The following is a 17,458-nucleotide window of genomic DNA, read 5'->3' as shown; positions in this document are numbered from 1 at the left end:
TACAAATACAGAACTGGAAAACTAGCTTTGTTTATTTACGAAAAAATGGGATTTATTTATACTTAGAAAGTACACGGGTCTTTAATTTTGAACGATAGTTTTCTTTTCTCACATAAATTTAGGTTCACGAGTAGGCACTTAAATAAAAAATAATAGTAATAGTAAGATACACTTTTTGCACACTGCAAACTTTTAGTCGGCTGATAGTTTGTTCGGGCTCGGGCTCATAATTCAGTATGGAGATGAATGGTGTGCACATTACAACGATCAGGTATACAGCTGATATCAGAGCGACTAAACGTTTTGATTAGATTCACAAACAAACTAAATTGTCGACTAACCATCGGACTGACAGTTTGCAGCGTGCGGGAGTTCTAAATCTTTTTTTTACTTTTTATTAGCCTATGCTGTCCCACTGCTGGGCAAAGGCCTCCCCCAAAGCCTTCCTATTTTCTCTATCCCTCGCTGCTTGTATCTTAGTAATATAAATATTACTTCGAGATAACGAATACCTACAGACTCACTTTACAAAAAGGTCATTATAGCGTAATTTAATTAATAATATCTCGTCTGAAATTTTTATGATTTCTAAGGGCTCTTGTTAAGTCTAAGAGCTCAAAACTAAAAGCTCTTTAATGAAACTCTGTATTCAATTGTGGTCCAAATGAATATTTAATATATTGCTCTGTAGCAAATATTTGCATACAAAACTTTGTTTCACATTGTTTTGTGTTTAATGGTTGTAAAATATTATGTAAATCGTGGATAAGTAACAGTGTTTTACATGGAACCACTGCTTCACTGACCTCCTCAACCCAGTTATCCAGGCAACCTAATACTCCTTGGTAAGACTGGTTAATAGACCTTCTGACTTCTGATCACCTGTGGTGACTGCTTAAGGCGACGAATTGGTAAACAATAATTCCATAACCGGCACGCGCATCTAAGGCGCCAAGAGGGGACGTGAGCGGGGCGAGGAATACAATACGCGTGCTAGCTTATAACTAAAGCGTCGTAAGCGACAAAATGGTTTTGTAATTTTATTATTTAGAAATGATAATTTGATAAAAATTCCTTCCACAATTTTAAAGAGGCTTAAATCGGTCCCGTTTGCCCATAATATGTGAATCTCTTTTTAAAAAGAGGTATGTTTGATATATTTTTCTCTGTTATAAAAGTTACCTAATCATGTTTTGAAGTCTAACAAAATAAGGTTTATATCATGAACTTTCAGGTAACCAAGTTGTATTTTGATCCGTTTTGTATTTACTGAGAAAAATTGAGATCCTTGGCGCCAAAATTTCCAATTCGTCCTCTTAAGATGTTCAAATGATATACAAGACCTACCAATTTGAAGTTCTTTCCAATACACTATGGATGTCAAGTGACCCATCCACAACCTGATCTTTCCAAGTGTTGCTTAACTTTATGATCGATCGACTCCTGCGGCTGTTACTTTTCCACTAGCTCTCAATAACTTCTAAATGAGTCATAAAATTACCATACTTACGTATTAACTATAATAGTACATTAAACTACTACTGAATATTGATGATTATCGCTAAATAACCTTCTTTTTGGAAGTCGGTTAAAGTCATTATCCATACGCCCACGCGTTCTTGTGATTGATTGAACGGTATAATAATATTGTAATTTTGTGCTCCGTAAGTACTTAGTGGTGGGTGTTTGACGAAATATAGATGTTACATGTGATTTTGATAATAAATCGGTGTATTTTTAGGGCATGTTAGGCTATTTAAGTAGCTAACGCGGTGTCCTGCGTGAGCGACGAACGCGACGCGACGCGACGCAACACGAGGCGACGTAATGCGACGCGATGCTATACGCGACAAATGTCCTACGTGATTTTGGTCATTACTTCTCAAATCATGGAGAAGTTGTGTTACAATTCATGTTACAATTTGCTTGAAAGTTCATATTTAAAGTACAGACAGCAATATTCTTCCAACTTATTTGTACTAATAAGCGATTTCTTTAATGTTAATGTTTTTTGTCCCACAACAATCTACGCTTCTGGGTGTCGCATCTGGTCGCCCTCAAAACAAGTGCGCGTTACGTCGCGTCTCGCCGCAGACTGTCACATAGGCCGCATGTAGGGAATGCCGTTGAGTTGATCGCGTTCGTCGCGTTCGCAGCGTCGCGTTTGTCGCTCACGCAGGACACCGCGTAATGATTATGGCTACTTGGGTTTTAATGGCTCACCGATTAGGATGTTTTATAGTTTATGATTTACGCTTATACTAGTAAGCGATTAGTGGAGTCCACTCGTGACCAAAGGGCTGGCCTATACTTCGGTCAAAGGATATGCATTGCCATCCAGCGTGGCAATGCAGCCAGCCTTTTGGGCACGATCCCAGCTGACAGCGATGCGGATGAATATTTTGATACTTAGTTTTAATATTTCCCTATAATAAGATCATTTTGTAAAACGCTTTTCTTAGGTACTTCGGTATGATATTTTGACATATTTTGCGCACGTAGTACGCTGTAACGTAAGTCAGCTCTGTTATAATCATCAAAATTCCCATTCTGAGAATATTTCCTACAAAAATCAAAGATATCAAAAACAGAAACTCCTAGATAATTTCTAAGAAAGAGGTTAGGGATTCTCGCCACAGAGTGTCTTTGGTTAGCACGTGTGCCTAGAATTTTCAACTGTTTTAAGTGTTTTGGTGAACTTTTGTGACTTAGTTTTGTGTTTGTGTGTTGTCTTTTTGTTTGTTACCAGTGGTGTGTTGTTATTTCGGTAACTAACCAGTTTTTTACAAGCATAATGGATCAAAATAAACCCCCCGATCCCGATCCTCCCGACATCTCTGCATATGCTCCACTTTCCCCCAACTATCCGCTTTCCCAACTCGCTGATGTTGCTTGCAGCATCGCGGACTCCCAGACCCTATCAACCTCGAATACCAGGAAACGCTCCGGAGATGATGCCAACATTGGCGTGTCAACCCCGCCATCAAAACAACAAAGAAACCTAGTTGGCCGCAGCAGGTACTCTGCTACTGATAAGGCACCTTTTATCGTTCATGTCTCTCGATTGGAGCCCCAGCCTAACGCCGGTACCTCTCTACACCCTGTTACTTTCGGAATATTCCTACAAAAACATAACATTACCAATGTTGTCCGTGATGGTGTTAAAAAAGTTGGTAGGAACCGTGTGTCTGTAGAGTTTAAATCCCCTCAGGATGCAAACTCATTTATTATCAACAGCATTTTACATAAGAACTGCTATGTTGCCTCTATCCCCACTTTTAATATAACTAGGATGGGTGTTGTGACTGGTGTTCCCACAGATTTAAATGAAGAGGAAGCCCAAAAATACTTGCAGGTCCCTTCAGGTTGTGGTGAAATCCTGAAAGTTCGTCGCATAAGCAGGAAAGTAGTTATTGATGGAGTGACTGTATTCAAGGCAACAGAGACATGTGTACTTACCTTTGATGGCCAAGTATTACCTCAAAGGGTATTTTGTTCTTACACCTCCCTTCCGGTTCAGCAATATGTTTATCCCACCATCCAGTGCCGTAAGTGCTGCAGGTTTGGTCATGTGGAACTAGTGTGTCGGTCCAAGCCTCGCTGCAGTAAGTGCGGCCATGATCACCCTGGTGATGGTTGCAGCACTTCTGAGGCGGAGGCATTCTGTGTGCTCTGCTCGGGGAATCATTTTGCAAATAGCAAATCATGCCCCGAGTTGGGTAGACAGAAGGCCATTAAGACGGTTATGGCTGAGAAGTCCCTTTCATATGCTGAAGCTAGCAAATCTGTCCCACTTACTTCTCGCAATTATGCTAATGCTGCAAAAGCTATTCCCGTCCCCACTCAGTCATACCGCAAAACTGTTTTCCTTAAGCCAAAGACCCATGCCCCTCTATCTCCCTCTTATGATAAAGCTGCCCATCAGCAGATTATTAACTCCCCTGCACCTTCACAGCCTGATGGCTGCGCTCTGAATAACCCATTCATTGATAGTAATGTTTCCTCAATAATAGATATACTTATTAAACTTCTTTCTACAATTCTATCCACCAATAATACCCAATTACCGTCCAACGTTGCCTACCAACTAACTAACCTTTTATCAAATATTAGAAATGGCGCCTCGCCAAGTATTCCTTCAATGGAATGTGAGGAGCGTGTGGCATAAAAAGCACGACCTCATATTCCTCCTCAATAAATTCAAGCCTCTGGCTTGCTCTGTAGCTGAGACTTGGCTCACCCCGAGTCTCAGTTTTAATATACCACTATTTAATATTCTCAGATGTGACAGATCTGATGGCTATGGAGGGTCGGCTCTCCTTGTTAATAATCGTGTCCCCCTCTCCACCTTGACTCTTCCGGTTCTGGATGGTGATATGAATATAGTTGCGTGTAGAATTGAGGGTATCACTGTTTTATCCGTGTATATTTCCCATCCTCAGCGTAGGTTTTTAACCACCATTAGGGACATTTTGAATAACATAGTGGGACCTGTGCTCGTCATGGGTGACTTCAACTGTCACCACTTTAGATGGGGTTCCAATCGTTGTGATTCGTTTGGGGAAGGTTTAGTAGAAATCTTGGATGATTTTGACCTTTGCATCTTAAATGATGGTAGCCCTACTCGTAGATCCCTTCCAGGACAGCAAAAGAGTTGTGTAGACCTCACATTCTGTTCAGTAGAGTTGGCGGCATCAATTCATTGGGAATGTACTACTCTGACGCATGGTAGCGACCATTACCCCATTGTTGTAACTTTAATTAATAAAACCTTTTTAGAGAAAACGTCTCCTCCACTATTGAAGTACAACTTGTCCAAACCTGATTGGTCGAGGTTTGCATCTTTACTGGAGGAGAAAATTAGTATGCTTCCAAATTTAACTTCAAGTTTTCAAGATTCTTCTGGTCACTGCCATGCTAAGAGCTGCTACGATGGCTTTATCTCGGCCATTACCTCAAGCGCAGACTCTACCTTTCCGTTGCGCAACTGTGCCAGAAATAAAATCCCGTCACCCCCGTGGTGGGATCAAGAATGCACATCGGTTATTAAAGAAAGAAAAGAGGCCGAAAAACAGTACAATGATGCGATGAATAGCGACAATCTTATACGGTACAGACGAGTGTTAGCTCAATCTCGGCGGCTTCTTCGCAAGAAGAAACGCCGCGGTTGGGTTAAGTTTTGCACTTCTCTATCCCCTTCCACTCCCATTTCAGCAGTTTGGAAGAGCATTAATCGTTTCAGGCGAGGCTGCTCCCCATCTATCTCTTCCCCTATCTCGAGAGAAACTGCTGAATCCTTTTTTGACAAAATAGCTCCAGCCTATGTTCCTTCTTCCTCAGAACTTCTGCTCCCGCCTGTAAATATTGTGGATGATCCTATGAATGAACCATTTTCGTTAGAGGAACTTGATACGGTATTACGTCATGTTAGGGATTCCGCCCCAGGCATAGACGGCATACCGTACTCATTTGCAGTTCATTTTGGTTTTGAAGCAAAAAAATATTTTTTAGGAATAATAAATTATTGCTATCAATTTGGTTGGGTTCCTGAACAGTGGAAAGCTCAGATAGTAATTCCCCTTTTGAAGCCCGGCAAGACTGCTGATGATCCGAATGGCCTTAGACCAATTGCTTTGTCCTCAGTGTTGGCCAAGATATTGGAACATTTAATTAAAAATAGACTTGAGTGGTTGGTGGAGTCTAGGGATCTACTGCCGAGTAGTCAGTTTGGCTTTAGAAAGGGGCTTAGCACCATGGACAGTGTGGCAATTTTGGTTACTGATATCCGTACAGCCTTTTCCAAAAATGAATCCGCTGTAGCCACTTTCCTTGACATCTCTTCCGCATACGACAGCGTCCTTCTTCCAGTTCTCAGGCAAAAATTGCAACAGCTGAGGATTCCGGGTAAGATGGTACAATGTATATGCGCACTCCTCATGTCTCGCTCTTTGATGCTCAGAGTGCAGGGGGAGGTATTTGAGGTGAGACAGACGTGGAAGGGCCTTCCCCAAGGCTCAGTTCTAAGCCCCCTACTATACAACCTGTATACAGCAGACATTGGCTCCTGCCTTAATGCTGACTGCCACCTTTTACAATACGCTGACGATCTAGTGTTGTATGTAGTTAATCCATCTATTACGGACGCTGCCTCATCTCTCTGTCTCTCCCTGGACTCTCTGCACACATGGCTTTTGGACCATGGTCTCTCGTTATCCGCCCCAAAAAGCTCGGTAGTGATTTTTTCCCGAAAACGACTGATCCCTCAGGTCTCAGTTAACATTCAAGGACAAGATATTCCCATAGGTAACAAATCAAAATTTTTAGGCGTTTTCTTAGACTCAAAATTATCCGGGATTCACCACTTTAATTATTTGATCAAAAGATGCGAAAGAGCAATCTCCATCCTAAAAGCTCTCGCTGGTGTCTGGTGGGGGGCCCATCCCTTCACTATGAAACTGGTCTACAATGCCTTAGTCCGCAGTATCCTGGACTATGGGTCACACTTGGTGATTCCAAGCAACAAAGGTGCCTTGGCCGGTTTAGATAGGATTCAGTCTCAATGCCTTCGAATCATCTCAGGTTGCATGAAGTCGTCGCCTATTAACGCCTTGCAGGTCGAATGCGCTGAACCTCCTTTAGCCCTGAGACGTCAGTACCTCGCTTCCCGTTTCCTATCCAGGGTTATTCCCAAGTCATCTCACCCCCTCATCCCAAAACTCAGAGAGCTTGACACTCTTTGTCACAGCTCCAAATATTGGGAACACAAAGAAATCCCCCTATTCCTAAAAGCATATCGGTTTTTTCAAAATTTAGAATCCCCCATTGCTCCACATCCCAGACTTCCTTTATTTAATTACCCTTATGAAGTACTTTGCTTCACCCCTAAAATATTCTATAACATTGGCATATCCAAAAACTCCCCATCTGCAAATTCGGCCTTTAATGCGGTTTTGGGTGAACGATGGATTGGGTTTCAAAAGTTCTTCACGGATGCTTCCAAATCAAATGGTGGCTGTACTGGAGCCGCGGTTTACTATCAGAACTCTAAAATAATTTTGAAATTCAGATGTCCGAAGGAGTCTTCAGTATTTACAGGCGAGTGTGTGGCACTATTGGAAGCTTGTCGTTTTATAGAGTCCCATGAGATTAGCTGTGGAGTTATCTTTACTGACTCCCTTAGCTGTCTCCAAGCCATATCCCAGAATCCCTTTAGAACTAAACTCCATTGTCCTATTGTCCTGGATATTAAAAAGTCCCTTTTCTCCTGCACTAGGCAAGAGAAAGAAGTACACTTAGTCTGGATCCCTAGCCACTGCGGTATAGCGGGCAATGAATGTGCCGATGCATTGGCCAAAGATGCGTGTTCATCTGAGTCCGCTGATCTTGCACACTTCTCCCTTCAAGGGCATGACCTGCTAAACCTCCCTAAATTGAGTCTTGAGACCTCGTGGCAGGAATGGTGGAACATCTCAGGCAAAAGGAAGGGTAGCTCTTATTTCGCCATTCAACCGGTTGTAAAACCAAAACCGTGGTTTTCAAATTTCAAAAGATACCCTAAACGGGTAATTTCAGTCATGTGCAGAATTCGGTTAGGTCACTGCTGTACACCGGTCTTTCTGCGCAAAATTCGGGTGCAGGATTCATCCCTCTGCGAGTGTGGACTGGATGAAGGTACCCTGGACCATATATTTTTTGACTGTCCTATCAACTCATCCTTTGATTTATATGGTCGTCTCCAAAAACTTAAAATTCCTCTCCCGACTAACTTCCGTTCCCTCCTATCCCACTCCTGTCCAGAACTGCTCCAGATGCTGTTGATGTTCATTAATCAAAACAATATTAAATTATAAATTGTGGCCTATATTTAGGCCACAGTTTGTATGGTTGTGGTATATATTATATGTTATGTGTTACTAACATTTTGTTGTTGTTTTTATATATGTAAATATATTTCTGTTTGTTTCAGTGCCGTCCTACTAACACATTAAGTTACACAAGATCGGCCACAGCACCATCTTAAATCAATATATATATATATTTAAATTTATTTTAATTAAAAGCACTTCTTGCTTCTCATCCCACTTGTCATTGGCAGAATCGTCGAAATTGACATCGACACGGATTGCCATATACAAAAATAGAATAGAATAGAAAGAAAGAGGTTAGTTGATAGATGAACCATGTACATTTCTACCAACATTTTTGTTCTAAGAAAATAAATTTCGTTCAATGCAACATCTATCTTGTGTCGAAACCAGTTTGAACTGCCTACATTATATTATTTGGGTTACGTGAACCAAAGATAATTAAAAAGCGAGCATCTAATCGAAATTATTTGAATTTTGTGGGAACTAATGAAATGTTACTATTTCTGTTTATTTAGATCGTCGTAAATGTTTTGTTTTAATGTTTACATTTTAGTGTAAATGTAGTTTATGTGTTTATTTCTCATGTGAATAGTTTATTGATAAGTGGGTTTTTGGGAAATTGTTGTAATTATGATGTTGCAGCTGTCGTGGTTGAAGGTGGGGAGTTAATTAGTTAGAGAGCAATGGCCGAGATAAGTACCTACTCTGACCATAAATGAAGAAGTAGGTACTTAGTAAACTAGACAGAATTCAGTTGTAATACGAAAAAGTTATGCAATCTATGAGTAGGAAAATTACAAACAAATGTTTTATTTTAAATTATTAAATAGGTAGGTACTAGGTGTGAGAATTCGAAGGACATAGATATTCTTATCAAAATGACTTATGTAAAACAGTTTTTCAGTAAAGACAGTTTGTTGTCACTTTTTTACAGACAACGGCTATTTTCAAATTACTTATAGTAACATCACTACCAGTCTCTTTGATTCAAATCTGGGTGACTGCTTAATTTCGAGATTGAAAGTGTCTCACCGGTATACCATACATACTATAAACACTTACTACCCTATAATACATTGTAAAACTCACCTGGTTTATCCAGATCACTCAAGAACTCCTCAGTATCAGTATAAGCGGTGGTTCTGCCGAAGGCCGCAAGGACCGCCAGCCAGGCCCAAGCGGCGCATTTGAGCCTCGGCCTGGTCATGGCCTAAGTGGCCTGGTTTGGCCCCGACTGGCCCGACTCACTCTAGCATATCGCTCACTACACTGCACTGCACTGGCACTTGTCACTTTTGGGTTTCGTGATTACCTGCAAAAGGAGACGATTTTGTTATTAGTTTTAATTTTAACAAGAAAAATGGTAATTGGTGTCAAAAACCTCTAAAATTAATTGCTTGAAGATTAGGTAGGCTATTCTTGGTGCATTTATTGGGATGTTATAATATAGATTCTTAAGTTATTTATTTTAATTTGTTTAAAGGGAGAAAACAAAAATTATTTAAAAACAATAAATGAGCTTTAACTAAATTTTTCGATAAAACAAAAGTTTGCGATCTGATTGTGCAATCCCTCTTTCAAAAAAAAGTATGTTCCCTTCCCTCGATAAACGTGACAATATTTCAACAGCGTAACAACTCGCTAATGGTTGATTTTTTCAAGTAACTTTCGCAACTCTTATATAAATCGTAGCAAATTGAATCCTACAAAAATATTGAACAGGAAAAAAATAACAAGCAGGAAACCCAACACGGAACAGTAATAACTCAAAATTTCAAGTTTTTAAAACTTCGCAATGGGGGTTACGTAATATTTCCTTTTACTGTTTTCCTCAACCCTTGCTAAAACAATAAGTACTATGAAGCAGACCCCAACATAGAAATAGCTATAGGTAGACAATAAACGTTTCATCGAAGATTAAGAATGTTTTTATCATCATCATCATCATCCTCCGAGTCTTTTTCCCAATCATGTTGGGGTCGGTTAAGAATGTTTTTATCAATTCTCTGCAAACATGTTGATCTTATCAGCAATTTTTCTATAAGACTAAGAAACTGATCAACCGTTTTCTGTTTTTAAATATTTTGTAAGGATGATATACAAATTAAGTTTATAGAACGGTAAGAATGAGTTGGGATTTTTTCCCTTTGTGTTTTCAATCCATGGCGTTTCAATGGGGTTGAAAAAAATTCCTTTCTGAAGGTGATGTGATGTGTTGACATTTACAAGTGATTGTCACTTAACAACTATTCTTGCTAGTTTTACTAACGCGAACGTCACTCTAATTTCGCCCTTTTAGAGATTGAAACTCGATGGGTGTGGTTTTTAAATGCGGTATATTACTTTTAATAGAGACTAGGTAGTATTATACTAACTTGCCAATGAAAAAATTGCCAATACATAATAAAATCAATAATGTTTTTCAAGATTTCCCTTAATTTCGGTTGTGGAGTCATTTCAGCTACGTATCTCCCCACAAATTGGTGGGAGACGGATGGGTTGCCATAGTGATTGATTATTCTGCCCGTTTCGAAGCTTACCATGGAATTTGGCACGACAAACAGTTCAGTACACTGATGAGATTGCCGCTAATAGATTTGTATTTGGTCCTTATACACAACAGTCTATACTTATATTGTTTATTGATTAAATTATTGAATTTGATGTATGAAGTTCCTCTTAATTCTAATAAGTTCCTATTTTCTATATGTGTTGTGCCTATAAGGAAAACAGATTTATTTACATAAACATGAGTCCGTATCGTCGTAAATGTGTTGAAAATTATACGAGGGGATTTACAATTCTGCTCAAAAATGTAATGAGTAATGGCGGATACTTAAATAATGTAATTCACTCGACTCTGAAAATATACCTATGTGATGAATTCAGTATTCTTCAATTCGTATTCTTATTTGATGTCGAATCTTATAAAAATTACCCATACCTACCTCTCTGTAGATGTTCTTTCTTCAGGAATAAAAATAAAATTTCTACAACTTAATTTAAATGTAACAGAAATAAAGATATTAAAATCCGAAACTTCATAATATTATTATTAGCACAGTCCAATGTCAAAACATGTAAATATTCCGTGTAAACTCCAAATGAAGTCGTTGGAGTACGCTGAGTCTTCTCAGCTCTACATTTGTATTCTGACCACTCACCTCCCAGGGTTACCAGTAGACACGTTAAAATATTTCGTTATAACATTTTGGAAAAACAAATAACAAAACCTTTAAACGAATGTCTTCAAAAAACACTGACAAGTGAAAAAAATAGATTTCTGATATATAACTCTAGAAATCGGTAAACAATTTGCTTTGTTTTTGCTGTGCTTGTTCTAAATTCTAATTCTAAATCCGGCAAACAAACTCCCTCGTTTTTTTGGAAGTCGGTTTGTGGGTTAACAATTTATTGATTAAGTATGTATTTTTTGTTGTTTACCAGGTTTTGATTTCTTCAGGGAAAAGTTCTCAAGACATTTCAGTTGTGTCTTTTTTGGGTGATTATTAAAAAAAAAAAACTGGGAAAACAGAATACACATTGGGTAACCCTGTACATTTGAGATGGGTACAGGGTACAGGAGGATACCCTTGTCATTTAGTCTGTTACACGCCCTATATTTTTTTGCGAACTAATGAGTTGAGGGTCCGAATATAATAAAGAAAGTGTGCCTTTAAATTACTGTAAGGTCTAGACACGTTAACGGAGTCCTTTTCGTAAATTGAACTTTCAGGGTTTTTTGACTTCGGAAAAGATATATATCTTAAACATAAGTTACATTCTTGTTTGTTAGGTTTTGCTGAGCATAGAACTGCGGCAAAAGTGATAGTAGTATTTTTTGTACGTCTATGTTATTCCAGGTTCTTATGTGTGTTTTTGTGACATGCGGTGTAAAATTTTCGCTTATTTCGCACATGTATTGGAGTTTTGGATTTATTAGAGCAAGATCTCTACCGCCCTAATTTGGCAAGTGTCATATAACATCTGATTAAAATATATTACAACAGCCTATTTTGCAAAAATTTATATGATACCACAAGTAAACAATTTTATACTAATTCAAGAAATATAAAATCTCAAATGCCAAGTAATAAGCACATCAATCATCCCAATATTCGCTAACCAACCTCTTTTTACACCTCAAGGCATAAAATTCAGAACTTCATAAAACCAACTGAGTAAAACAAGTGTTAATAAATTTTCATATTCCATTTCCACGATTAAAGCAGTACAAAGTAATTTAATATTAACTTAATAAACTCTTAACATAGGTAAGTGATATTTGAAATTTAAAGCAGTTTCTACTGAAGAAACCGAATAATGTTAGCTGACATTACAATGGGGAGCAAAAAGTTCATTCTTATTCAGGGGGCGGTTGGGGCGAATTTTGCAAGGCAGTGTAAGGATTGTGCTGGTGACGTAGTGTAAGATATTCTAAAGACACAAGGTGTCCTATGCTTTCAATTGTTTATCTAAGCTGCAATAATAAATTTAAGTTCGCTTAAAATCATCTTGAACAACTAGTCGCTCCAAGCGGACCCGCGTCCGGATGGAATTATCCTACACCCATGTAAAAGTAGCCCATGTCCTTTTCAATTTTTTGTACCACATTTAATTAGTTTTAGTAGTTTTGTAGTCAAAGCGCAAAAGACAGAGCTTTTTAATATTAGTAGGAATGGCTGAATTTTCATGCCAAAAGATTTCCACTGTAATCGGCTGCGTAAAGACGGCTTTGTTTTACAGAAATAAATGACAATCTGAAATAGTCAGAAATACCGAAATGGTTTTAAATGTGATTCAATATTAATGGTTTAATTAAACCACAGATTAATTAAAGCCCGAAACAAGATTTCAATATAAAGTAAAAATATCAACATTAATCTTAATTCAGATTAAATCATGGCACAAAACATTTCAGCCCATTCAATATGCATGAGGTAATAAAATATCGCTCTCCGAAGCTATCGCGTCGCTCAACATTGAAACAGCCCTTACAATGGCGGCATACATATTAATTTAAAAGCCTTTTAAATGATTTACTGCGCGATATTTTTACTTAAATTAAGGGTTTCATACCAAAATGTTTGGAACTCAGCGTAATCGCTTATACCTATTGTAAAATTAAGCCAACATAGCCTAAATCATTTTTATGGCTTGGTCCGGCTCAATTTTACGTACAATAAACTCCTGATATAAAACGACTAACTTATATTAAGTATTTCGTTCAGAATCGTATGGTAGTTCTCGTAAAAATATATTATTTTAGGATACCTGGTTTAGGAAAATGGTTATAATATTATGTGGTTTATGATTTCAGTTAGTTGTGGTGTAATAGGAATGTAGACTTTATTGCTTTAGTAAAAGGTATTAGTATCCTGAATCAGGTTGTCGTTTTGGAACCTATTTATCGTAACTAGGTCAGGTATTGAAATGACCCATTTTAAACGATTTTGGGGTGTATTAAATTTCTCAACATTTCCGAGGTAGCGTTTATGATAGTGGAAGTGAAAGTTTAAGAGATGCTTAAGGCTGAATTCGTGAGCGATTTTGTCGAACATGGTTAATGGATATTCATACAAATGTTATAGTGAAGCTAGTAGATTGGTTCATGTAGTTTGCTCACGATATTTAGTTAATGGTTTATAGCTGTACTGATAGCAATCGTTGTAAATCTTTTTTTAAGCTAGTTCACCGACATGAGTTACTATTTAAGCATTATATTGCTTCAAAAATGGACAACTGACTATCCCTATATCAAGACATATCAAAGTTATTATCTAAGAATGTTGTATTAATATGATATGCAGTGATACACCTACGTCTACAGATGTTTGTATCTGATCAAATGCAGTGTTGACAGTTTGTACTCCTACGCACGTTTGTTGGGCTTCTGATAACCAACATAGACTTATCAAGTATTATGAACAACTAGCTTCTGCCAGCGGTTCCACCCGCATCCCGTAACAACTACTCCAGATAAAAATTAGCTTATAGCCTTCCCCTGTAAATGGGCTATTTTAAACAGACAGTTTTTAAAATCGGTACAGTAGTTCTGCGATTGGTGCGTTCAGGCAAACATCTAAACTTTTCCAGCCACATATTAGTAGGTATATAGATAGATCGCTATAAAATTATCACCATATACTTTACATAACAATAATATATTCATACCATACACATAAGATATAACGTGCTATACTTAAGTCCCAACTAGACATAAATACACAGACATAATGTATGCAAAATGTAGTAAAACAGACGTCGTCGAATACATTATTGTTTCAGCTGTGTTCTATTTATGTTCCTGTTTCACGAAATGCTGACGTTACTGAAAATGGGTGGGCAGAGATGTAGCTGTATTGTGCTTGTTTAGACTGGACGGCGTCAAAGATTTGGAGAGTAAACATAAGGCAGAATTTGGAAAATATAGCTTAGTAAAAGAGGAAGTTAATGTATGAGAAAATATAGGACGCATGTAAGTTTTTATCATACGGAAAAAAATATTGTATACAGTTTATCGCTTAGGATTACCTAGTGTAAAATGCCATCGTACTGCTAATAATTAATCTATTAGAAACCTATTACATTTTAGAAGAATAAGTGACAGGCAAAAAACAAACACTCAATCTTTCCCTTCATGGCTTTACTAATCCATCAGTCTGGAATAAAGAATTCAGTTTACATTCAAGTCCTGTAAGGCCCAGTTTAACTGCAAGATAAACGTTCCATTTAGGAAAGCAACTGTTTACAGTAAATTAATATCTCCAATATTCAAAGGTGTACATTTCACTCTAACGAGAACATTTCATTTGGCAATTTGGTACCTAAAACGACAGTTTATCGAAGCATGGTTGGACAAGAGGTAGGTTTCACGACAATAAAAAGTGAATATAAGAGAGAAGCTTAATAGTAAAAAATAAGATACACATGACGCTTAACTGTTAAAATATTCCACTCTCATGTCAGTTAAATTGGCCTTTCTTCAATCTTCTACAAACTAATGTATTACCTATGTTGTTATTTCACACCGAATCCCTACGTCTTAAACTTTCAATTCGGATATTAATCAGTCGTAAGGTTACGCAAACATTGAAGTACTACTAATTGTTATTTATACCACGTAAGTTATTGTAACCTATAGGTAAAGCTTTTAACTTAATCCATTATGTAGAACAGTATAAATAATAATTGTGTAGTTTGGAATTTGATCTGGAGTAATTTTGTACTTCAGGGAACGATAAGATTGCTATTTGCTAGGTCAATGATGGAAGTTAAGCTACACATGATACGTTCAATACGCGGATGGGTGACCTTTGTATGAACATAATATGTATACAGTTTAAACTATAGCCTAGTATCATTAGACGGCCTCTGACGGTCAATACAATTTATAGTTACTTTATGTAAAACATTGATTTTTAGCAGTAAGCAGTTCATAGAAAGTAACCATAATATCGATGAGAAATGCGTACGTAAAATACTGATATAGAGATGAAACCAGTTAGATAGAAAGTGACTCTAAAATCGATGAAAAACGCGAGGCATATAATGAAAAAGATAATCTAAAACCAATTCTACACAAAGCCAACTTTCTACTAAAATCCACACTAATCTTTAAAAGAAAATTAACCTAATACAGCAGAATATAATCAGCTGATAATATTTATAGCTCATTCGCTATCTAAGAGCATATGTTGGACATCCAAACCAGTTGAAAGTTTGTGGGTCAGTGAGGAAATGGTTGACCTTCTGGTAGGAAAGATGTAAGATATCTTAGATAACTTCACCAACAGGAGAAGCAGTTGTCGTGCCCTGCCCTATGGCATGTCATGAGAGCTCGTATATGCTTATGTGTATGTCAACGTATGCTTCTGTTTGTTAATTTCGCCCTGTCTCCGTGTCGTACCTTGCCCCATCTTAAATAAGCAAACATTTGCGAGATACTCAGTAGTACTTAACTTTGAGTCTTACCTAAAAAATTTTCAATCAGGCAATGTACCTACTGCATTTTAAATTGAATGTTTCAGTACCTGTCGGTTTCGGTTCCGGTTCCGGTAGGTTTAATGCTCTAAGTAAGATACCGAACGGTAGTGTGATGATAATCTTTTATGGGAGTTTAATGTTGATTGTTGATTTAAAGTAAAGAAATATGTACTGGAGATATTTTTTTTTTATTGACTCTATTAGTATTTAGACGTTTATTTAACCGTAATAAGTCTTACACTGTATTCGATACATCTATTGGACCACCTTACAGTAGGTATTGTGATCTTATTAGCAAGACAAAAGATTAGTGGCACTAAAATGAAAAGGCCTAAAATTACGAAAAAGCTACTATTTTTTCTTTAAACATTTTATAAATGTATACAAAATTAAAAACGTTTTAGCCTAGAATTAGTTTCGTAACTTGTTGCTTGTTATAACATTAGTTTAAGAGTATTTTAGTTTTTATTAGATTTTGACTTCGTGGGACTTGAGGCGAAAGTTTCAAAGGATTTGTTTCTAGAATATTCTAAAACTTCGGCTAGATATTTTTTGTTAAATTAAATATCAATATGAACGGCGTGGAGCTTTAAGATGGAATGAAGACTTAAAGAGCCATTTGGTTTGAACTATGAATAAGTTTTAACTAATTTAAATAACTTGAAAGATGAAGAGGTTGATTTATAGGTCCAGTGATTTTTAAGACAAGCCTTAAAAAACAAGCTAAAAATACATTCTCCCTAAAACCCCATTCTATCTTTTCTCCCCACTTAACCGTACCATACATTACCCATAAATGTTTACTCTCATCCCAAACAATTAAAACACAACCAAAATAATAGGTATCCCTAACATCACATCGTCCACGTAAACGTGAAATTATTCACGTTCATACATAATTTATTACGTAATTATTCGGCACAATGTTATTTTACCGTCGAGGAAACACTACTGGCTGAGATGTTAGTACAGTCTATTAATGTATGAATAATTAATACATTCGTGTTTGGGAATTATATACTTGAGATCGGCTTTTTAGTGGCAGTAGCGTGTTTATGGTCTGTCAGAAAAGGTGTCAGCTAAATAAATTTTGAGAAATCAACTGTGAAATGTGGTTGGTGACTACGGTCAACAGAACATCTATAGCCAACCATCCAACAAAAATTGACCCGCCTTATACCGTGCTTTGCTTTCACTGAGGGATCTTATTAAGCTGGTTGTTTTAACTGGTTGTCTTTACATACTTGGACACGAGCCCTGTTTATTTGCTTCGGGTAATTTTATTCATGAATAAGTGATATTTTAGCACTGTTTAGACTGTGCCGTAGGTATTGGTGCTTGAAGGCACGTGTGATTCGATTTTTACGTGAAAGTATATTTAGTCAAAACTGAAGAAGGATGATGGATTTTTCAAGGTGCATAGAAGAAGTATGGAAGATAAAATAACTACTTACTTAGCCTTTAGGAAAATAGAGAAAAAACAAAACAAATTGTCGTCTGAGCCCCGCAATTTATACACATTAGACACAGTAATCGCTCTATAGGTAAAGATAACAAGAACAAATAGGCCGTAGGTACTACAATAAATTTATCTTATATAAAAT

The 17,458-nt window shown here is 37.3% G+C and overlaps 1 protein-coding gene across 1 annotated transcript in view; it reads right to left on the bottom strand.

Moving 5' to 3' along the window:
* Positions 1-17,458, bottom strand: part of LOC124640026 (nephrin-like) — a 281,934-nt gene that overhangs the window by 148,974 nt on the left and 115,502 nt on the right. Inside the window, exon 4 of the mRNA XM_047177607.1 lies at positions 8,958-9,180. Within this exon, the coding sequence (XP_047033563.1) occupies positions 8,958-9,075 (118 nt within the window). The 5' untranslated portion in view covers positions 9,076-9,180. The remainder of the gene's footprint in view (positions 1-8,957; positions 9,181-17,458) is intronic.

Source organism: Helicoverpa zea, chromosome 20 (genome assembly GCF_022581195.2).
Source record: "Helicoverpa zea isolate HzStark_Cry1AcR chromosome 20, ilHelZeax1.1, whole genome shotgun sequence".
NCBI classification, from domain to species: Eukaryota; Metazoa; Arthropoda; class Insecta; order Lepidoptera; family Noctuidae; genus Helicoverpa; species Helicoverpa zea.
The sequence above is the reverse complement of the archived record's forward strand: the minus strand, read 5'-3'. Positions and strand labels throughout refer to the sequence as shown.